This window comes from Epinephelus moara, chromosome 10 (genome assembly GCF_006386435.1).
Source record: "Epinephelus moara isolate mb chromosome 10, YSFRI_EMoa_1.0, whole genome shotgun sequence".
Classification (NCBI taxonomy): Eukaryota; Metazoa; Chordata; class Actinopteri; order Perciformes; family Serranidae; genus Epinephelus; species Epinephelus moara.
The window spans coordinates 34,720,378-34,745,051 of record NC_065515.1 but is presented as its reverse complement, the minus strand read 5'-3'; the positions used below and the strand labels follow the sequence as shown (position 1 = coordinate 34,745,051).

The 24,674-nt window shown below is 39.7% G+C and overlaps 1 protein-coding gene across 3 annotated transcripts in view; it reads right to left on the bottom strand.

Annotated features, from left to right (window-relative positions):
* The window catches only part of arhgap39 (Rho GTPase activating protein 39), a 230,110-nt gene that overhangs the window by 45,450 nt on the left and 159,986 nt on the right, over positions 1–24,674 (bottom strand). For all 3 annotated transcript variants that reach the window (XM_050055662.1, XM_050055660.1, XM_050055661.1), the window contains one exon: positions 4,976–6,269. In XM_050055662.1, coding sequence (XP_049911619.1) covers positions 4,976–6,269 — 1,294 coding nt within the window. The remainder of the gene's footprint in view (positions 1–4,975; positions 6,270–24,674) is intronic.

Sequence of the window (24,674 nt, the reverse complement as noted above, 5' to 3'; positions counted from 1 at the left end):
AAAGCTTGTTTAGTGAACTAACTTTGCACTTGAAGGGATGCCCGTTCTCTTACGTTTTAACAGGTCTGATGCTACTATGCGCCCCGGCTGTATCTAGGCTAACGGCTAACATGCTAACTATTATTTCTATGTCACTAGTCACTTGAAACAAATTTAGGACGATAGGAGACAGGTTGAAATAAACTGAAATTTCCCTTTAACACTACTATGAGGTAACTGTTTCCCCTGCTCCCAGTCTTTACGCTAAGCTACGGCTAATCCCATCCTGACTCCAGCTCTATACTTACCACAGATCAATGTGAACAATGTGAACATCTCACTTTCATAAAGAAAGTAATTAAGCATATATTAAAACTGTTGAAATATTTAACAAATGCAGTACTGCTCACTTTATATTCTTGTGTTGCATTCACTTTTTGTCCAATGTAATTGAGATTTCTCTGGAATAAATGTCACATTCAGATTTTTCTCCCTCACAACCTCGCTTGTGGTTTACAGAAGTAAAGCTTCTATATTGGCGACTGCGATTTTACATAACAACTATTCCAATATCCTTAGTCCTTTTCTGTTGCTGAATAAAACTGTCCACGCTGGTCTTTCTCCTCTTTCAAAGGTGGATTCTGCTCAGCAGATTCATCCCTTCATGTTCCCAGCTTTAAACTGAAGCGTTGCATTGCTGAAATTAAAAAGAAAGAAGAAGAAGAAAAAAAAAACAGGCAGAGTAGATGGACAGAGAGGAGCGACAGCCTATTTTCCTCCTAGCTAAGTGCTTCCCAGCCCTCTTGTGTCCTAAGGGCAAAAGCACATATCAGACCAACCAGTGCTTATGTGTTCATTTCATGTCTGTCTCTTTACATCACACTCCAAATACACTGTCCATCCATCTCTTTGCATATAAATACAGGTTGGTTGTGTTTTAGACAAATTCACATTCCTCTCACTCAGACTGAAAGTGATCATCACATCACACAGTTCTGGCACAGACAGACAATTTGTAACTAGTTTAATCAGTGCTATATAAAGTTAACATTAGGGGTGTAACAATCCATCGATCTGGATCGATATATCGATTTAATGATCAACGATCCAATCACATCCATGCAAAGTGAAAACACGTATCCATATAGTCAATTTTAGCATAGGCTTTTATTTTGAAATCTGTGTCACCGTCATACAGCGGCAGGCAGATGGCAAGCAGCCAAGAGAAAGACGATGAGGATAACATCATTTACTCTGGAATAAATCAGCAGAGTGGAAATATTTTGGATTTCGGAGAAAATACAGGACAACAGACAGAGCATATGGCGTATGCAAACAATGATGTTACGAGATCAAACAGGACGTAAAATTACCTGCCAAGGGTCTCACTCTGCTTAATTCTCACTACAGTAACATTAGCTGCTCTCTTTTAACACTGTTCGGCTGAAAAAACGTGCATGCAGGCTGAAATACAACCAAGCTGTTCTGTCAGGAGATGCAGTGACTTTAACCACCGTTGAGTAAGAAAATTAATAACGTTACATGTAGTTTGGTAAGCTGTGAGTAGAGGAAAAATGTCTGCTAGCCACAAGGCTAATTTATGCAATGTAAACATGCTTAAGCTAATAATGTTTGATTAGCAAAAAACAATTGTTTCGTCCATGAACCTTGACAGTTATTACTGAGCTGAATGTTATACTTTTGTTGAATGATCTTGTTGTTAATCTGTGTTTTATGGCTGTTTGGAGAAGTTTGCCTTTTGGGCTTTAAGCCAGATATTCCTGAAGTTTTATGAAAAAGTTGATGGCTTGGGTTAAAATGAAAAGATTTCTTCCAGGACAGTCTCTCTGACAGAAAGACCTGAAGGTTAACGTAATCCATCTGGATTACTGTAATTCCTTATTTACTTGCTTCTCCCAAACGTCTCTGAACCGATTACAGGTAGTGCAAAATGCTGCTGCGAGGGTTCTCACATAACTCCCATCCTGGCCACTCTGCACTGGTTACCCGTTAAATTTAGAATTGATTTTAAAATACTTGTAATTACCTACAAGGCTCTACATGACCTGGCTCCCAGCTATATTAGTGATCTGCTCAGTCCTCACACACCTGTGAGACCCCTTAGATCATCCCATGCAGGGCTTCTTACTGTCTCCTGGACTAATTTGAAAGCCAAAGGTGACCATGCCTTTTCTGTGGTGGCCCCAAAATTATGGAACAAACTTCACGCCACAGTAAAAAACTCCACCTCTGTTGAGAGTTTTAAAAAACGCCTTAAAACCCACCTTTTTTCTGTTGCCTTTTTAGATGCTGTGCCTATGGTGTGATTACATAATCTTTCCTGTGTTACATGTGTATATATTTGAACCGTTTATTTGGTGCATTCCAGGCATATCTTGTCCTTGTTTGCCGTGTAATATTGTATTGTACTATGTTTTATTTCTATTGTACAGCACTTTGTGACCATGGTCTTGAAAGGTGCTATATAAATTAAGCTTTACTAACTTACTTTACTTATCCAATTTGCTTTTTTATTTGTGTTAATGGAGTCAGTTTAAAGTGAACTTTACTGTACTTATTATTTATGTGTTGTTTTTATCTTTTATGGCCAAAAGTAAAAAAGAAAGGGGTGGCAGCGTCTTCTGTAACAGACTGTGTTAAATGGGCATTTAATATTGCTTAATATCCATTGCAGACCCCTGAATCATATCAAATCAAAATCGTATCATGGCAGGCTTTGCAATATCGGAAAATATCGTATCGTTGTCCAAATAATCGATATAATATCGTATTGTGATGAAACTGATGATTTACACCCCTAGTTAACATAGCTGCATCTTCAGAGTCAACCAATGAAGACATATTTCAGTGTTCCTTTGGTGAGCCACTCACAGACTCATTCGATTCCCGCATTCACTGCTTGAATTAGAATAAAAAGGTACAGTGCAATAAACCAACATCATTTGGTAACAAAAACTCTGAACGTTGTAAAACTTTTGTTGCTGCTGCTTCTTTACCTTAAAGTTTTATGGCCCGCACAAATGGCGTGTTTTTTGCACCCTCAAATCCACTGTTTTCAATGTAGATGCGCAGCAGGCGTGCTCAAAAGCCAGAGCAATGCCTAAGCAATTTGAAGCGCCTTCTTCTCAGGTCGCAATGGCTGTGCCATGAGATAAACAGAGCTCAACTTTTGGAATGCAGCAGTGCACACCACATATCATGTCAAAAGAACAAATAATTACAGCTAGCAGATATCTTTCCCTTCTTCCATAAGTATCAGTCTGTGAAAAATATGGAGGAGAGGCTGATAATTTTAGTGCTGGGCTGCCTTGAGCTTAACATCTGTCCCGACAATATTTTATGCCCAATACACGCATAAGAGACAATGGCTCTGCACTCAGGAATTCTTAATACATGTCAAACCAATGAGAGGTTTTCATTGTGAAACTGTGGGAATGTATTTGCTGCAGAGATGGTGGAAATTCGTTCTATTAAGGTGGAACAATTCTTCACTAAAAACTGGTCAAGACAAAAAGATATGGACAGTTGACAAAACGAGCCACTAAATGGATCTCAGGGTCCATTTAGTGGCTGTTCTGGAGCTTTCAATCATACTATTTCATAGTTTTCCCAGTTGCCATGGGAATGTAGACACCTCCATTTTTACTAAGCACTTTAAGTCTAAGCATCTGCATTTCCATGACAACTGGCCACCATTCGCTCATACAGCTCATGTGATGTAAAAGGAACGTGAAGCATTTCCAGTGCTGGATGTTCATGTCATGATGTGTAGGCTATACACTGTGCGGGGATGTTCTACATAAAATAACTACATCCTCCAGAGGAATATGGAGCTATTGCTAATTACAGATTCCTCCCGTTACTGGTATGGGCTAGATGATCAGATCATCTTTTGTTTTACTTTTCTAGGTGTGTATATATATATTTGTGTGTGTGTGTGTGTGTGTGTGTGTAGGTGCACTGATAGTGTCTCACTGGACCAGTCAGCAGTGTCACGGTTATATAAGACAATCTAAGGCTCTGCAGCATTACATGAAACATCCATGGCTTTCCACCAGGGTGGGCCAACATCACAGTGTTGTAGAATTTACATCTGCTCTACACTATGTTTAAAACTATGTCACAAGTTTTGATTTTTATCACACTGGATCTCTAATAATCTTTTAATTGTTAGAAAGTTATATGTATTACCATATTTTTGCATAAGGAGTAATTAAATTTGTTCTCTTTTCTTTTTAAGAGAGACACTGAGACAGCAACTAAGTATCCAGAGAGCTGAAATCATTTCATAAAATGCTTGGATCTTATTTTCATAGTTTTGTGCATTTTTTAAATCTGGAATAATAACATTTTTCGTATTTATATTTCTAAAATTCTTTGCAATGGTAGCTCCATGAAATTACTACACTACAAACGCTGTTTTTTTTCTGAACATGAAAAATGTTCAACTTTCGAAAGACAAACTGTTACATCTTACACATACAAGGGCTGAATAACAACAACAACAATGGAGGAGAAATGTGTTAACATACTGTATATACCATATGTTTTCTCTCATGAACCCACACAGACCGGCAGGCTGTCCTCTCTCCCTGCATGCTTCAGCCTTCCCCTCATCTAGAGCAGGCACTCTGACTTGTGCCGACATATTTACTTCCGTGGATATTCCATATCACAGCAACCAGACGCAACCAAAGCATCTCAACTGAAATAACACTGTGCTTCCAAAGCACTCTCAAGTGAGGAGCACCTTATGTTTTCAGCTGGAAAAAAACACTGGTGGACATGGAGAAAAATAGCTGAGATATGGGAACATGGTGACACAACTAAGTAGGGGTAAAGAAATGGCCAGTCAGACAGGTTGTAAACTCACAGAAATAATGACTAAACTATGAAAATAAGATCAAAGTTGTAAGACAGAAGAATTATCCTTTACTCCTAAATATGTAAACAGACTCCCAGCATGCAGCAGTACCTGTGAGGGGTGGAGATAAGGCTCAGGGGAGGCCAGGTTGGTCTGGACAGAGAGGCTTTTCTCCAGCAGGGCCTGGGGGAAGCCCAGCCGATCAAAGGTGCTGCGTTTCCAGTGGTGGCCATCACTCTGCGCCAGCGCCTCATCCTCACTGAACGCCCTCACCACTGGTCCCGGTAGTGGCAGAGGCACTGCCCCGTCACTCTCATAGCCATCTTTGGAGCCGCCACTCTGGGCAGCCCCCCCGCCCTGTCCAGAGTCCCAACTGCTCCTCTGTTTCATCACCTGCTGGGCCTCCCACGCCAGCCTGGCCTGGGCCAGCATCGCCTCGGATGCTGTGCCTGCCAGCTCCCCCTCTTGCCCTCCACAGCGTGCGAGTTCCTGGGGGAGGGACGGCTTGCGGCTCTTCCGTTTGCGGTTACCTCCGGGAGAGAAAGCCCCAGGACCACTTGTAGAGGAAGAGGAGAGGGAGTGGGTCTGACTGGATGTCCAGGATATGGAGTCTTCATAAAGCAACCTCTGGCCTCCCTCTCCACCCTCCCCACTGTAGTCCAGCAGTAGGCGGGGGTCCCTGATTAGAGACTGGCTGTGCTGCAGAGTGTAGGATCCCCCATATGAGCCACCATAGCCCCCTGTAGTGCCATAACGCAGCAAGCGGTCAGCTGTCTTGAAGCGAGGGCTAGAAGACGACTGCTCCACGTACACCAGCTGCTTGACGTACTCCTTCCCCACAGGACTGTACTCTAGACTCTGGGTCTTTTCTGGACACTTCTGCCTGGTCAGAACCAGCTGGCCATAAGGCGACTGGCCCTGCTTGGGAGAGTGATAGAGGGGGGCTGAAGACTTACGAGCAGGTGACTTGCCAGTGCCGTAGAAGGAGGAGGAGTCAGAGAGGTGCATGTCAGTGGGGGGCTCCTCATAGATGGGAGGGGGCTGGTACTCTGACGGAGGCTCCTCATAAAGTGGGGGTTCATAGGCATAGCGAGGCGAGGGAGGCTGGGAGTCAGCTGAGGAGCGGCGGTGGGTACCGGTGCTGCCCAGCTCAGCCCTCTTCAGAAAGGGAGACTGACGGCGGTCGGAATAGAGAACGGGGGAGCCATCGGGTTCTTGAGGCGGGTTTCCTCCAGAGGAACGGCGGGTTCGTGAGGTGGTGCCCCCTCCAGAGGGGGGACCAGGGGTGGGGGGGTCACAGGGGGAATAACCATTTCCCTGGTGGGCCAAGAAGCTGGGCTCTCTGTCCGTCACCTTGATTAGCATTCGCTCCTTTGTACCAGTGTTCCACCTAAAGGGTGAAGTCCTGATAGGATAGGATAGGATAGGAGAGGAGAGGAGAAGAGAGGAGAGGAAGACAGAAGATTTAATTAATGGTCAGGCAGCAGACTAAGTGCTGTCTATCGCATTCACACAATGGGGCCTTGTAACACTTTGAAGAAGCTATTTTATTATCATATCCTTTGTGCCAATTGTAATAATCATCTACATGGCCTCAACTTTTTGCCAGAATATCATTTTGTTCTAGTTTAGACTGCATTTAAAACTAGAGTTACCGTTTCACATTTGTATGCCTCTGTCTCTGACGTTTTACATCCATGTTTTCACAGACATGGATGTAAAATGTCAGAGACACTTGACTGCTTTACACACAGAAGATCTACACAGTCAGCACAGTTTCAAGATTAGTGTCACCAATTCAGTATCTGACCAAATGTTTTGCAGAACATTATGATGTCACAGTGAAGCTGACCTTTGACCTTTTGGATATAAAATGTCATCACTTCATCATTTATCCAGTTAGACGTTTGTGTGAAAGTTTTTCATAATAAGTCTATGAATTCTTGAGTTATGACCAAAACCATATTTTGTGAGGTCCCAGCGACCTCTGACCACCAAATTGTAATCAGTTCATCCGGGAGTCCAATTGGACATTTGTGCTGAATTTCAAGAAATTCCCTCAGTTTCCCTCAGTGTTTTTGAGATGTCAAATTCACAATAATAAGATGGATGAGATCACAGTGACCTTTACCTTTAACCTATGACCACCAAAATCTAATCAGTTCATCGTTGAGTCCAAGTACACGTTTGTGCCAAATTTGAGATATCATCTTCATAACATTGGGACATATATATACAGGGCCGCCCCTCCCTAAACGCAGAACACGCGCTGTGCGTAGGGCCTCATCTTCCATGGGGGGCCACATTTTGCGCGAGGGGACGCATTTGCGCATATGTGCAATGGATGCGCACATGCGCTACCGTGAGGCGCGCGTAGAATCAGCTCGAGGAAGGAGAGAAGAGACCTGACCGCCCATGCATCGCTGCAATGATTGACAGCACTCGACATCTGAACAATAAGAGGGGTGCGCTGGCAGGCACTTGCAGAGCTGCAGCAGGTGAAGAGTTGTCGACATGTCGTCCAAAAGAGCCTCAGGAGTATGTGCGGGGACGGGAGGGCGGGCGGGCTCCACGGAGGGGGAGACCCGAGCCTCGGGGGTATGTGCGGGGCCGGGAGGTCGGATGCTCCCAGAGAGGGGAGAGGGAGAAATATAGCTAAATAAGATGAAAATAGAAAAGAATGTCTCTGTATTTTATTTCTGTTTTCAGTGTTTAATTAAGGTGGGAGAGGCGGAGGGCTGAGGGAGATCGGACGCCTCCAGAGAGGGGAGAGGGAGAAATATAACAAAATAAGATTAAATAGGAAAAACCTGTCTCCCTCTTTTATTTTATTTTCAGTGATTAATCAAGGGTGGGGGATTGAGGTGGTGGAAGTTACTTTCTTTTGATGAGTAATTGATGGCTATTTGTGACTCAGATTTGTTTATTTATTTATTTCAGTTTGAAGTTATTTTTATTTAATATTTATTTATTTATTTCAGGTTGAATTTTTTAATTTATTTGACTCATACAGCCAAACTACTGTATCTACAGTACATTTGTTATTGCCAATAAAGGTTGTCAAGTTAAATGGCAAGTTGTTGTACGGTCATTTTGTACCTATGATACATTTGGGATGGGGGCCTCCAAATAAAATTTCGCTTAGGGCCCCAATTTGGTCAGGGGCAGCCCTGTATATATACTGTATATGTCTACGTCAAACGGACTTACATAGAGACAGAAAACGCAAAAAACACATAATGCCTCGACCACAGCTATCACCAGCGTGGAGATAATGCAAGGGTCTGCAATGGTGTGAGCATGTGTCTACTGGAACTGCTCAGCCAATGAAATACGATCCAGGACTTCAAATCTAACAACCACCAATCTAACTTTATACAGTCATCGGTTAGATGAGAGAAGATGTGAAAGTGGGCTGGGTTTGAACCTCTCTCTAAAGCTCTCTTCTTTCATTCTTAACAAACTACCTATGTGACTCATGTTTTAATGTCTTTGAGGAGAGAGACCCCCCCCCCAAAAAAAAACCATGAAAAATTACAAACCAAGAAAATAATAACTAGGCCAATAAAACAGGTCAACATAACTGTACTAATTATTATAATAACTAAACAAGGTGTTATTTGAACAAACTGACCAGTCAAAATGACACATGAGGGAGCATATATAGTGGCTTGGCCAAACCAAGTAGTTGCTGTCCATTTTGGGTAACCAAAGACAAACAAACAGATAATATTAAACAATTTGCCTGTGTAACCCTACTGTACAATGCTAGAATGCAAATAAACAGATTCTAAATCAAACCAACTGGGTGATGTTAACTGTTCAGGTATGGTTGACCACAAATGACAGAGATGTAGATGACAAACTAATGACTTCAAAGAGTTTGAAATGGGAAAACATTACCATGTGTGTCTGTGGCCATCACAATCAGACTGCAATGTCACACAAAAGACACATTAAATGTGAAATTAACTTTTCTTTTTTTTTTTTAAATTGAAAGCCAACATTTACTTTAAAATTTAAATTGCAGACAGGACTACATTTTAAATTCTGGATGAACCTTTATCATGGTCAATTTTATTTTTCTTTTGCCTGTGGTTATATACTGTATTTTTATTATTTTTATTTTATTTTAAAGATGAAAATGATAATTGAATTTGAAAATGAAAATGTTCAATTTTCTCATATAATGTGCACAAAGATTTCCTTATATATTATTGGTAGTCCTAATAAACATATCCATCAAAACTAAAAAATTATGAAGGTCAAGTTGCTCTCAGGTCAGTATAGAGACTTGACCAGTCTTGGCCAGTTTGGACAAAATTCAAACAGCATTTCTAAAGTAGCACTATACAACATTTAGATAAAATCAATGACTCAGAGCTTGTCTGCACACAGTTCTCAACATGAAGGTGGCTGAGCTGACAGTTAGCAGCTAACAGTGCTAACAGCAAAGTGATGAGCTAGCCAGTGGGATGCACTCGCAAGGATTCACATGCACTGACAGGTCCGTGTGGCCAGACTTTTTACCACAACAACGAACAGAGAAAAAAACACTTTCACTCAGTCATTCCTCTCAGGGAGTGGGCCCTTACATTCAGCTTGTTTGTCAGACAACAGGATGGAGGAGAAAGAGCGGTGTGGGATGAGGAACAAGAAGTGAACTGGCCAAGTGGGAGGGAAGTGTGACATCGATTGTGGCATGGCCACAATCCGTTTCCAAATACTTCCACGCGCTGATCCCCAGGGCCGGGGCTCAATAGTGGCAGTGTGAGTGTTTGTGTATTTGTGGATCCTAAAATGCATGTGTTTAAGAGGGAGGGAAACAAAGAGGGCAGGATTAAGCATTGGAGGGGCTGTGTTGGCATCTATTGCAACATGCTCCAGACTCAGAGCTCTACCCCACTTTCCTCAGCCCATCCACTTCTCTGCTTCTCAGGCTTCTCTTTGTCCATCACATGTCTATCCATTCTCCATTTCTATCTGCCAACGTTTTCATTCTGTCTTCTAGTCATTACTACACACTGAACGTTGTTCTTTCTCTCCCTATCCTGAATTGTTATTAATTATTCACAATCATTTGACCTTCGAATCAGTTGACACATTTCCAGTCTGTCCCCATTTGTCTCCATTACTGCAGCGTCAACCTGCAGATTCCTCTTCTTCTCATTTTTCTTCACCTAGAAACTAATTTCTGTTGCTCAGTCAGCTGTCAGTGACTGAGATATTTCTCTAAGGTACCAACAAATCCCACAGTAGCCAGAAGTGTGCTAATGTTGATTGTATCAGTATTATAATTCAGCAGAGAATACAACTACTGTCACCTATTTTCATGACTGGCTACAGTTACCCTTTAATTCTATCTGTTCTGATTCAATTCTAAAGAGAAGCCGTTAGCTGCCTTTTTTCTCTTGATTCTTTCATGCAGAATGAGTGTAAGTTCGGTATGTAAATGGACTCGCATTTGTAAAGCACCTCTCTAGTCTTCCAACCACTCAAAGCACTTTTACAGTACATGCCACATTCACCCATTCACACACATTCATACACTGGTGGTGAAGCAACAATACAAGGTGCCACATCATGTGACCAAAATGCCTCATCAGTTAAACTTTCACAAGCCTTCATACATCCATTGTATTTGTATCTTGACACTATGACATGCAGACTGGAGGAGCCAAGAATCAAACTGCCAATTGTAACGACACACTCAGTACGTTACATGTACAGTTGAGTGAAGCTATGGCTATAGCTAGACTAGGCCATTTAATTGGACTACTATCCTTGTCCCAGTAAACAAGCATGGGAGGGGAATCGATTTATTGACCCAAGTATGTCTGACTCCGCTATGATAGGTGGCGATATGCCCCCTTCCAGCTTGTTAGTATTGGACCTTTTTCCGGTTGACCTATTACGTCACAGACCAAACAATCGACAAGCAAGTTACGGTTAGCTAGTGGCAAACTGGTACCACAGTGGACAATATTACAGCTCTGCACATTTCATACGTGCTGTACGCTTTACTTTTTGTACAGATGAGATGCACACTGGATGAAGATTTCACCCTGTTGTTACCAGCTTCTTCTTCTGATACGCATTTAATGCTATTCCACTTCCAGGTCAAAGCCCAGGGTGGAAACCGTGGAGCATGTGCAGAGCGCCTTAGTCAGTTTGGGTCCGATTGACTGTATACATGCAGGAGTAATTTGACTCTGAATCACAATATCTGGGTGCGTTAGTCTGACTTTGAGAAATTGGATTTTGTACGATTTCAGTTGAACTAACATGTTAACATGTGTTTTCAAAGTCCAGTTTTAGTCACACTAACACAATAAATACCTTTTCTCTATTGTAATGTGAAGATACTGACTCTACCTCCTGAGAAACAGCTGCCCCATATGTAGCATAGTATACGTAAAAGAAGGTGAGAATCTCAATGTTGATAAAATTACTTCATTCCACTGCATATCCCGTTATTGTCAATCTGTTTGTCACAAATCACTAAGAACATGAACTTAACCAGCCATGCAACTATAGACAAAACTAGAAAAACTGACTCCTGTAAAAATTGACAAATTAAAATATGTCTAGACCCCAAGTATGTGGATTTACTACATGTTTGGGCTTACAGCTGTTGCAGACTGGGACCAAAACAAATTTCCGAAGGGACAGGCGGGTGGTGGGGTTTTGGCAGAATCAGGAAGGTGGGGGGAAGTGACCAAATCTAAGTCGTTTTTCTTTCTTTTTTTTTTTTGCTGTTGTTTTTTGTTTTGTCTTTTCCTCTGCTTTTCTGCTGCTTACCTTTTTTACATTTTACTTTCATGATTTGTATTTTCAAATGTTAAACAATGACAAGACTTAACATGCCTGTTGCTTTGATATCCTAGCCAGAAATAAGGCAGATCTACATCATGATACAAGAAAGTTATCTCCTGAGAAAAGACATTTGCAGATTGGAAAACCATCTATATAAACCAATAGCTTTTTCATCTGCAACAAATTAAACTAAAGGGGTTGTAGTAATAATCCATAAAAAACAATTATATTTAATGATCATAATAAATAATCATTCTGGCTAATGGTGAGGGTTATGACGGTAGAATTACTTTCATGAAGTGTTTTTATGATAGAAAGAAAATGGCTTTTCTCTGTGTTTATGCTCCAACTATATTTGATCAAAACCTTTTTTGATTCATTCAGTGGGGTTTTAGCAGAGCTTTCTGAATTCCAACTGATTTTTGGGACAGACATGTATACAGTGCTTGACTGTTCATTAGATAAAACAAGCAAGACAAATTCCAGTCCAAAAGCTACTAGAGCACTGTAGCATCTTATTTCCAGTTTTGATCTCAAAGATGCTAGGTGAATCCACAACCCAAAAGCCAGAGAATTTACATTTTATTCTAACAGACATAAAATGTTTTCAAGAATTGATTTTATTTTTATATCAACCACAACTTATTCCATCTCTAATTAAAATACAAATCAAACATATGAGCCTTTCAGACCACTATGCTTACTGCTGCCAAGTTGAAGTTGAGAATCTACCAAGAAGGGCCAGGGTTTTAATCTTTCTATGTTGCAGGATGATGCTTTCTGTCACCAACTTAAAATGAGATTAAAAGAGTTTATCTCTATAAATAAAGACTGTGTTGATGATCCTCAGATTGTGTGGGATGCGATACAAGGCTATATTAGGAATTTTACAACATCTTATGAATCAGAAGTTAATAAAGCAAAGCATTTTGACACGTGCAATATCATTAATTAAACTTAAATCGGAATTAAATACAATACTTTCACAAAAGCCAGAATTCACCATTAACAAATCAAGGGCTAATCACTACATAAATGGTAATAGAACTAGCCGCCTGTTTGCAAGCTAACCGACCTCAAATGATCACTCAGCGGATGTAGCAACAATACTATCATCCTTGCTATGATAAATACAGCATTAAAGTAGGAGCATTTGGGAGAGATGCCAATACTGCTTTAATATTATTATGACATAAAAAGGATACAGATCCTACCCAATGCTCTCATTATCTCCCTATATCATTAATAAATTCAGATATTAAACTGTTTTCCAAAGTATTAGCATCCTGGTTAGAAATAGTGTTACCAAAACGAGTTCATTCATGTTTAACCGCCTAGAATGGTCCTATCTATGGATAGTGTTAAACAGGTAATTAGGTAAAAACTTCATTAGAATGATAAAAACATTTTATGCCAATTCATAGAATTGGTAATTACAGGTAACGTTTGTTCTACTCCCTTTAAAATTACAAGGAGCAGTAGGCAAGGGGACCCACTTAGCCCTTTAATTTTTAGTCTTTCATTAGAACTGCTGGCTCAGGCCATAAGACAATCAGTAATTTCACAGTTCAACAGAACACTCTGTAGCCTTGTATGCAGAAGACATACTTTTATTTTTTGAGGACGTTACACACTCCCTCTCAAATATTTTAGGTATTATAGAAGACTTCAGTCATATTTCCAGCTACAAAGTAAATTGGAAGAAATCATCTCGTCTCCCTCTTAACTCAGCTGCTAAAGATGAAAGCATTCATTTCAATATACCTATTGTTTCTCATTTTAGATATTTAGGGGTAGATATATATGCTACAGCGGAGAAAACTGTTCTTTAAAATAATATAATCAGATCTTATAGGATGGAGAAGTTTAGCTTTGTCAGGCAGGATATCTCTAATTAAAATGAATGTACTTCCAAGGATAAATGTTCTTACTTCAGTGCTACATTTACTGCTCCCTCCTGGTTATTGGGATAAAGTACATGGTATAATATCAAAATATATATGGAAAGGTAAAAGGGCGAGAATAAAACCAATACATCTCCAAAGAAAGAAAGACAGAATCAGGTGCTTTCTCTCTTTCAAATTTTAAGTTATATTTTCAGTCCCTACATTTTTGCCCGTTGTTGAACTGGTTCTGCCTCAGGTCGACGACCCCCTGGGTAAACGTTGAAAGAAATAAAGTAGCACCAATGCCTTTAGAGGATATTGTTTTTACTGGGCTTCTTTGAAACAATGTAGACAGAAATATGGTCCAATCACTGCAAATTCTATCTCAATTTGGTGACACTTTGAAAAACTAAATAAATGGCCAATAAAATGGCATTATCACACACCACTATTTCATAATGTTGCCTTTAAAACAGGGGGCAGAACAGGAAGTTTATATATATATATATATATATATATATATAGATATATACAACTTACATCCACTGTGCGGGCCTATGAGGTCCCTTGGAATACTCACCTTCCAGATTATCCACTAATGATTTGTCAGAAAATTGCATTTACTCCCAAAAGGACATGTCTGTTATCAATTGCTCATTATTAGAAAAATCCCCAACAACCTTAGGAGTAACACAATCTTCGAATTTAGATATTTAGATAAATTGGACAAGAGTATGGAAAAATTTAGTTGTAGCATCCTGCAATTCAAATCATCAAATAATCAACTATAAATTCATACATCGGTTTTATTTGACTCCAAAAAAAGCATATGTTATGAGGAAGACAACTTCCCTAAACTGCAGTCTCTGCTATTTACAGCATCAGGGGACATATCTTTGCATAATGTGGGATTGCCCGCCTGTTGAGAAATTCTGGACAGATATAACAACTTTCTTATCCAAAGCAACCCAAATCCAATTAGCTTGCACCCCAGAACTTATGCTATTAAATGATGGCACTACATTTAATATGATAATCAATCAGTGGCATCTCTGGCTGGCAGGTTGTGCTGCAGCTAAAAAGATGCTCGCTTTGAGATGGCAACACCCTCATGCTCGCCCAATGGATCAGTGGATAGCTATTGTACTGGATATCCTAGCAATGGAGCTGTCCTCTGCTAAACTGAATGGAGTTACTTCAGATACAATCAAGGCCTGGACGGTAAACATAGATACTTTAAATACTATAATATCTTCATAAGGAGGAATCCATTTATATTTACCCACATGTATGTGTATGTTATGTGAGTAATGTTATTATTTTATTTATTTATTCTATTTTGGTTTGTATACATATATATATATATATATATATATATATATATATATATATATATATATATGTATATATATGTATTAGTATGTATAAATGTGTGTATCTGTATGTGTATGTGTATATGTATGTGTTGTTTGTTCTACTGGTCAGTGGGGTGGAGGGGACGAGGGGTGGTGGGTGCTGTGGAAGGGACTAAAAAAAAAGATGTTTTGTTATCATTTGTACATTTCTCCCACAAGTTGCAATGGTGGCGTTTTCTCCTTTTTTTGCTGATTGGACTATTTATTATTTTTGTTGTATGTGTATGTATGTATGTATGTATGTATGTATGTATCTAGTAAACAGGTACTTTTGTGTTAATCAGTGTGTCTTTAAATATTTACACCGGTACTTTTGTTTCAACTTTTCTCTTTTTTAGGTTGTATTTATGTCATTAAAGTCATATAAGACAGTACCGTGTTGAACATTGAAGTTGAATATTGTAGTATTATGAGTAAGACTTGAATAAAAACCTATATCTGTTCTTTCAATAAAATGAACCAAAGAATGTGTAATTCCATTATTCACAAATAAAGACAATCAAAGGACAAGCACTCAAACAACATTCAAATTTCACAGCCTTCTAAATGTTGTGCACAGACTAACTGAAAATACAGACAGTGACTCAGGGAGAGGAAAACAAAGCTAAACAATATCCTGTGGTTATTTGTTATGACTTACATAACACATCAACTCTCATTGCAGCCACAATAAGGGGGAAGGCAAGATACTCAAAATACTCAATAAGTCACTGTTGTGGTTGTGCTGATGTGCTGTAGTTGCCTCATGGAATCATGGACAGTTATATCACAATATCCTTTGACTAAAATATATGTCTATAGTGTCTATAAAATCCAGAATTAGAGCAGCAGTCCTAAGTAATATCTTAATGATTAGTTGATTGAGTAATCAACAGAGAGTTAATGGATTAGACAATTAAAATTACATTTGTATGTACTGATATGCTGTCAGTCATGAAAATTTCTACTGTACCGTGTGTAAAATATTAACTACAAGACAAAGCATAGCGCTTGTAGACCTAATAATAATGATCATGACAAAATTGTGATGCTCAGGAGATGTCACCAGCCAGGTTAATGCTGTACCAAGACAATACGGCATGTGACCACTGGTGGGCACAGTGTGAGGGACATGGAGGGTGAAACTACAGCTGTGCCACTGGACTGTAAGCTACCACCACTGAAAATCTCTACAGCTCCTCCATCAGCCTTCAAGGTCAGGTATGCTGTGGCAATTTACACTGATTCACTGACTTGTATTTTGTGTAAGAATGTTGAATGTGTCAGTCTAGCAGGCCTTAAATGGTATCTTATTTTGTGCTACATGTGGTGATGTTGCTAGGTACGCGTCCTGTATCCCTGATGCATTAAAAACAAGGGACACAGTACACTTACTAGCAATGCATCCTCGGCATGCACTGTTACTTTCCCCAGAGGCCACATTGTGAACATTAAAACCATGTTGAAATCATTGTCATTGTGTGACTTTACTTATTTTAAAAGTATTTCTCATTTCACAAAAAAAACATTGAGAGTGAAACATGTGTTTTGGATGTTAGTGTCATACTGTCCATGATATGTTGCTCCAGTGCTCTGCACAGATCTGACACCGGCGTGCCCGCTGTCATCCCCCGCTCTCTGCTCTGTGCCCTGAGGTGGCGGTGTTGTTGGCACAGCACAGAGTTTCCGAGGACCGCTGGTAGACAATAACCTTACATTTTGAGATTCATAAATGCACCCAAATTCATGTATATGAAGGATATTACTACAGACATCCCTGTTATTTTCTGTTGCAATGTCTGCTGTGACAGCAGATGCTGTATTCACTCATGTCAATAATGATGTTTTACCATGCAGGGGACACGCCTTGTTGTGATAATGTGATTGTGCCCTGATCAACATTGCATTCACTCATGTCGATGATGACTCGATGATGTTTGACTGTCCAGTGGACGCGCTGTGTATAAAAAGAAAGATTATTAATGGCGCCAGCCATTTTCCTACTGTAAATGTCATATATATTGTGCAAGACAATGAGATCCCACTTTGTTTATAGTATTAATAAGTGAAAGAAAAACAAAAATAGACAATTTATTTCATGAAATGTTGAACTATTAAAGTTAAACTGAAGCAAATTATTATTATTTTTTAATTTCACATAATATCACATCATATCATATTAGTATTAGGCCTACTTGATACTGGGTAGGTGATTTTGGTGCTCTCTATACTCATCTCCAGATGTCATATTTGTATGTTTTGTACATGGACTTGGCATAAAGATACATAGACAATCTATGGTTTTGTAAATTGTATTAGTAAATGGTAAAGTTTTAAGATTTGGAATTGAATGATTAATTTTCAGAAACATTTTCAACATAGATGAATATAACCATAATTAGAACCATAATACATCAAACACAAGTTTAACACTACAATTTGTCAAAAAACTTAATTTATCGATGACCACCTGTGGGTCCCGGCGACTTATTAGGTATTAGGGATCTAAGCAGCGCCTGCAGGTGGTCTGAATCTTGGCATTTTCAAGGAAAAAACAAAACACATTTTCTCTGAACACAACATCAAATGTTTTGTCTCTTGTAAATTAAAAAAGAAACATGCATTTAAATGCTTGCAATCTGCTTGGACCCCGATAAATGTCACTTGCAGCTTTAATTTTCTATAGATTTTCTTAGAATTAAGCCACTATTTGCTCAAAAATGGCTTTATAGCCGTTATTGATGCATTGAATTGTTGTTTATCCCTCTTGTTCTGCATAGTGAGAAATAAAAATTACCAGCTGTAAAAAACAAAACAGTGTCGTTTGCACTTTTTAACATTTCATAGTCTAACACTTTGCACACAATCTGAAAAGGGTTTGTGTGTATCAGTTTACACGTGGTGCAGACCACATGGTAACTGTGACTCCACTGCTGCTATTTTGTGTGTGTGTGTGTGTGTGTGTGAGTGTGAGAGAGAGAGAGAGAGAGAGAGAGAGAGAGAGAGAGAGAGAGAGAGAGAGAGATGCTGAAAGAGTTGGTAGACACTTCACATTTAACCAGATCCAATAAGGGATGCGTGAGAGCAGATCTCTCAGCCATCTGTACTGACAGTCTGCAGCTGTGCCACCAGGCCTCTTCACCACACACACACACACACACACACACAACCCTGCATGCTCCAAGGATAAAAGATTTGAGGACAAAAGTGGCTTCAAGGCCAGTTTCTTGGACCATCCACGAATAATTCCCTTTCACAGTAAAAGACACAGAAGGGGCAGGTAAAGGCTTGGTGGAAGAGGGGAGGTGGTAATGCCAATTTGTAATTTTGCTCACACAGCACCATATTTCAGATTGCTCCTTTTTTTTTTTTTTTTGCTTCTGCAGCCCCAATATGTATGTATAACAGTGACCACTGTAAACGGTCAGTTACTACAGGTAATAAACCTTTTCTGAGATGGTGCCTTGACTCTCAGCCACCAGAGCCATTGATGGCCTGTATGTCTTACATCCCTACAACAAGTCATTAATGCTAATCATGCCATTGTAGTCTCACATATTTGTGAATTCAAATAAAACTATCAGCAGAATGAGAAAGATGAGGTCATGGTGAACTGTGACCACCAAAATCTACAGCAAACAGTTCATTGTTGAGTCCAAGTGGACGTCCCTGCCAAATTTGAAAAAAAAAATCCTTCAAAGCATTTTTGAGATATAGCATTTGTGAGAACGGGATTGACGGATGGACGGATGGACAGACAACCTGAAAACATAGAAAGCCTCTGGCCACAGCTGTCGCCAGGGCGGAGGCATAAAGAGAATCATAAAAATGGGGATAAAGGCAAACATTCACTGTGTTGCACTTGGTTGACACATAAAGTGATGGAAGTAGTTGCGAGGCTTGAGAAAAGAGTTCAAACCCTCTTTGAAACCTCAACACACCTAGCTAGCCAACTGACTGCTACACTAACGGCCGGGCTCCACCGGCTGCAAACGTAAGCGTCACATCAGCGTAGCGTCGCGGCGTATTCATTTGGGCTCCACTGACGGCGTACGGAAGCGACACGTAGAGAAGCCAGCGGGGTTGTTTACCGTTTGCTGAGCCGAGAGGCTGCATGCAGGCTGCATGTAGGCCGCATGAAATGGGTAAGTTAAAGCATTGTCTACCTAAGTTATTACATATATTTGAGTTATCTACAAATTTACTGTACTGTTTGTCATCTACTCGCTTTCAAATGTCCGCCACGGACATTTACACAATGTCACGGATAAACATGGGTAAATGCATGAAAAAAATCATCACATATCACCTCTGATAATGGTTTATTCATTTAAAAACACATTGTGCTCGTTTAGCACACTATTTCATGTAGTTTTTATCTGCTGGAGGGTCGCGTAGGGGAGCGTAGCGCGACAAAAATAGAAGAGCATCCTAAAATAGAGAGTTGTTGCACGACAGACGGGGGTTGTCGCGCCACTCCCGTTGCCGGTGGAGCCGCTGTAATTGATTAACAGGGGAGGCGAGCTGCTACGGGACTCGCGCTGTAGACGTGTCGCGCCGCTGACGTGCCCGGTGGAGCCTGGCTGTAATAGGTTTTAGCAAGGGCGGAAATTCCATTTCATTGTTGAGGGGGGGGACAATAAACAGAAATATTTCTCCAGAGCAATTTTTCGGGGGGACCAACAAACTTGCAGTCAAATTTACTGTTGTAACACATATAAATGGAACCGGCATGCTCAAATGTACTTATTAACCCTTTGAAACCTAAGCAAACTGGCTTGATTTTTTTTAAATACATGGGAAGAGGGCAACGAGCAACGAAAGAAGTTACCCCCAAAAATTGCAAAAAAAAAGAATTAGTAAAAAGAGAAAATTAAAAACTAAAAAATTTGTAAAAAAAAAAAAAAAAAAAAACAACCTGGGAAAAGTGCTTAAAAATTATAATAATTCCGTACCATAATTTTAAATATGTTATAATAATAATCATAAATATAATTTTCCCCAAGCTGTTTTTTCCTAGTTTTTTTTTATTTTAAATAATTTTCTATTAATTTAATTTTTTTTTTCAATTTGTGGAACATTTCTTACCAAGATGCTCATTGCCTTTTTTGCCATGTTTCTGAAAGAAATCACACCAATTAGCTCAGTGTCAAAGGTTTAAATACTTGTGATATGTGTCCGAAAGCAGCACAAGAATAGTGATGTTGCTTCAGGCTTCAAAGGGTTAATTATATTAAAAGTAATAATAATGTTAAGAACAGCGTCCCTTATCAATACAATAGCCCCTATATAAAGGTTTTTAATATGTTCAACCTGCATTAGAAAGAATGACTAGTAAGTGGCAATGTACATCAAATATGGGTGTCGTTTTTCTCATAACTACCTACACCCAATTCAACACAGTAGCAACACTGTCGTCTCTACATAACTTCATGTCTAAATCAAATGTGCTTTTTTCATAACACTAATAAACACAAGCTTAACAAACTTACTTGAGTCTCTGTGACCCTGTCTGACTGTCCCTGCCTCTCTGTGCCCAACTTTGTTCTCTTTGGGACTTTTTTAAAGATTTTATTAATTTGCCTTTCATATTACAGGGTCTCTCTACTTACTTGGCTTTTTGGTGCACTGAAATATGATCGGATGCTGGGTTTTTTTTTCGCCTATGGGTTTTAGACGCTCATCTGACAATGAAAACTGGTTCAGAATATGCCTTGATAATTACACTTTCTTGGATGTTTTGCAGTATAAAAATAGTTATTAGGGTGTCTGCAATTTGTTATGTGTTGAACATGCTGGAGATACCTCAACCTCATTATAATGATAAACTACAAATGAATTGCAGCTTTGTGCCACAGCCATGGCACCATTTGGTGTCATATGAGGAGGTTGACTCATTTGTTTAATGACTGTTGCCACTGGCTTGTGCATTTAGTGTGGACTGTTTTGAGAGAGAACAGCTATACTGGAAAATAAAAGCGTGGCCAACAGGTGTGTAAGTTTTGCTGGGAAGGACTGAGCTCCCTTTCCAAGATTTGGTTTTTAGTAATGTATAAGTTCATCTGATAAGCCTTTCAACTGCTCCATCTATTAATCAAACTGTACTTCCTGAACTGTATTACATTAGCTCTTCTTACAGTGCCTGTTGCACCATTATTCTGCCTTGCTATTCTGTATATAAGGGAACGAACACGGAATGGGGGGACAGAGTTGATCCTCCTTTAAGCTGGCAGCGGGGGTAGTATCAGCGCCAAATTGACATCTGTGTAAAAGGGACAACTAGCAGAACAGGTGTGACATTTTGATGACGTATCATGATGACATATGCAATCTACCAACTGAAAATACAAAAAAGCAGCTAGAAGCAGTCAGCCGGTAACTCCAAGAAGAGAAGCAACTGAAAATATCTGCAAACTCGGGAGACAATGAGGTCCAGGAGCTCCTTACCGTCCAAGCAGAGGATGAGTTCAACCGCCATATCTGCCCGATGAGTATCTTATATGTCACACTAGAGGCCAACACTATTGTGTTATACATCACACCCATCATACCTCTTTTGCTCTTTTGAAAAGGACTAGAGTCTCATCTCACAGTACCTGAACAATATGCCCCCTCCAACACTGCTCCTTGCACTGCTGTTTAGTGAAACACATATGATGTATTAAGAACAGCTTCTCAGAATATTTCAGGAAATTTTCCAAGGGAAGTTAAGTTCGAGAAATTTGGGAAAAAGTTTGCCTTTTAACAGTGAACTTATTTGGGGGACAATACACATAAAAATAACAATACTAATTCTTACGGCATGTTTTGGTCAAAAGTGTGCCTATTTAATTAAACTGTCACTATGCACTGCATTCAGCAGCACACTCTTCAATCACATGTAGAGATACTTTGCCAGCATCCTATTCAATAGGAATCCAGTAAAATTCAGATTCAGATTCAGAATACTTTATTAATCCCCGGGGGGAAATTGTTTAAGCAGGAGCGACTGGAACAGGCTGCATACACCGTGGCGCATGCGCACAAATTATAACCCTCTGCATGCACAGTGCATTCTGTCATCACATGTGTAGCCCACACTACTGCCAACACTACTGCACTGTGTGAGCCAAAGCACTACATGATTACATTTAAGTTTTGATTATTTTTCTGGGGTAAATATATTTTGTATTTATTTATGGTATTTCAGTTAACCTGCCAACATTAGCCTTAAGCAAAGTACACACTTCATAACTTGTTGACACCATCTGCTAGTTTTTGCTAGCTACTGTAGCTGTTACCATGCAGGATAATTGAGGAGTTCCCTTAACTGATCTATTTCCATTCATTTTTGTAAAAAATGGCTTTACAAATTGGTTGCTCACTTTAAACCCTATGTTCGCACACAATCCACACAGTTTAAATTTTTAAAGCATCTCTCCCCATTAGTTAACTTGCTGTCTTGCTAACTTAGCACACTGGCACATTTCTCATTGTATGTATCTGACAATTTAATGGATTTATGCTGAAAATAAATGGATTATGTCTGCTGATATGGTCAAAGGATTGTTTCTATCTGCCTATAACATGGTAAATACAACCTGAGCAAATAACCCCTATATTTCCACTTCATTTCCAATGAATTCCCATTAAATCCTGTTAATTCCCTTGGAAAGTTTTCACCACGAATATTCCTTCAATTTGCAACCGTACACAGAACCACTCCAGAGGCTGTCTAAGGAGATAAGCCTGTATCCTGAATTAAACTGACAGCCTATGTAAATTAGGTTATATAATTAGGTTGAGTAAAACAGCTGCAAAAATATTAGGTAAACAGCAGTGTCCCAACACATCAAGGTCTCAGGTATACTGACAGGCTGAGCACCAGCAGTACAATAAGAAGCTCTACCACAGATCTTTTATATCCCTGGCAATGAATCGAACAAAATCAGGCTACCTTAGCCATTTGTGCTTGCGTGTGTGTGTGTGTATCAGGGGGTGTCACAATTTAGATTCTACATCGGAAATTAATGGAAATGAGCTTTCAATTGAATTATTGAAATCAAAAGCGGGATCACTAACTCTCCCTTCTATTTTTTTCACTGTCTTTCCTAGTCGCATGCATCCAGAGGGGAAACCACCACTAAAGACGACACAGTGTAGCTGACTGGTAGCCTGCAGCTGCCACTTTTCCAGACATCATGGCCAGTGATGACAGAACTAGAATTACCGCCTCTTGGTTATATGACTCTGTGAACCAGTCAAGTTGTACATACAGTTTACATCCAGTCTGTGAAATCACGGATACTTCACACATCTTCCCCCTGACAGCACAGAAAAGCTATACAATCAGCACAGTTTCAAGGTGGGCACCCAAGATTAGAGTCATCAATTCAGTATCTGACCTAATGTCTCCCCTTCTGTTCCTGAGAAGTGACATTGAGTAATGGCCAGAAAAGTGTTTTATGCAGAACATCATAATGTCACATTGAAGCTGACCTTTGACCTTTTGTATATAAAATGTCATAATTTCATTATTTAATGTATTAGACATTTTTGTGAAGTTTATGAATTGTTGAATCTTGAGTTATGGACAAATGTTTTGTGAGATCACAGTGATCTTTGACCACCAAAGTCTAATCAGTCCAGTTCTATTATACATTTTAGAGAAATTTGTCATAATTAGTGTATGAATTGCCAGTGAAGATTCTCAGTCATCCAGGTCATGGTAATCGTAAGTGCTATATCGCAGGCAACTGGACTTGCTTGCGTTTCTTGAAGACATTTTGCCTCTCATCCAAGAAGCTCCTTCAGTTCTAAATGACTGGTACGAAGGGAGGAAAGATGGTCTGAAAGAGGAGTAAAAGAAGCCATCTACGTCAAGCTGGAACGACCATCGTTAAACAGAGGGGGTGGCTTACGACACTACTTATCCCCCACCTACAATGCAGTCTTGGGATCCTTCCCCAGATGACTTCACACCCATTCAACCCTGGTCCCACCTGACCCTAACAACTCACATGGTGGCCAGGTGGGTCAACTACTCACATTGTGACCTTAACGACTCTGAAACTAAGAGCTCACGTGACCCCTGTGACTCTGCAAGGGTTCCCACCCACACATGGTTTATAGCCTGTAACTTCGTACCAGTCATTTAGAACTGAAGAAGCTTCTTGGGTGAGAGGCGAAACATCTTCAAGAAACGCAAGCAAGTCCAGTTGCCTACGATATAGCACTTACGAGTGTATGAATTCTTGAGTTATGTCCAAAAACTATTTTTGTTAGGTCACAGTGACCTTGATCTTTTACCATCAACCACCAAATTCTAATCAGTTTATTCTTGACTCCAAGTGAATGTTTGTACCAAATTTGAAGAGACTCCCTCAAGGCATTTTTGAGATATCGCATTCACAAGAATAGAAAGGATCACCAAACGGACAACCCAGAATTTTCAGATGTAAATGGCACTTTTCGGGCAAAACACCTATACAGTTGATCTTTACAAGTCAAGACTCAGTAACTATGACCTTAAAATGATGGATTTAGACAAAGACCCCTCGTACAGTCAGGTCCATAATTATTTGGACAATGATACAGTTGTCGTCATTTTGGCTCTGTACACCACCACAATGGGTTTTAAATGAAACAATGAATACCTGCTTAAAGTGCAGACTCTCAGCTTTCATTTAAGGCTTTTTTCAAAAATGTAGTATGAACCGTGTAGGAATTACAACC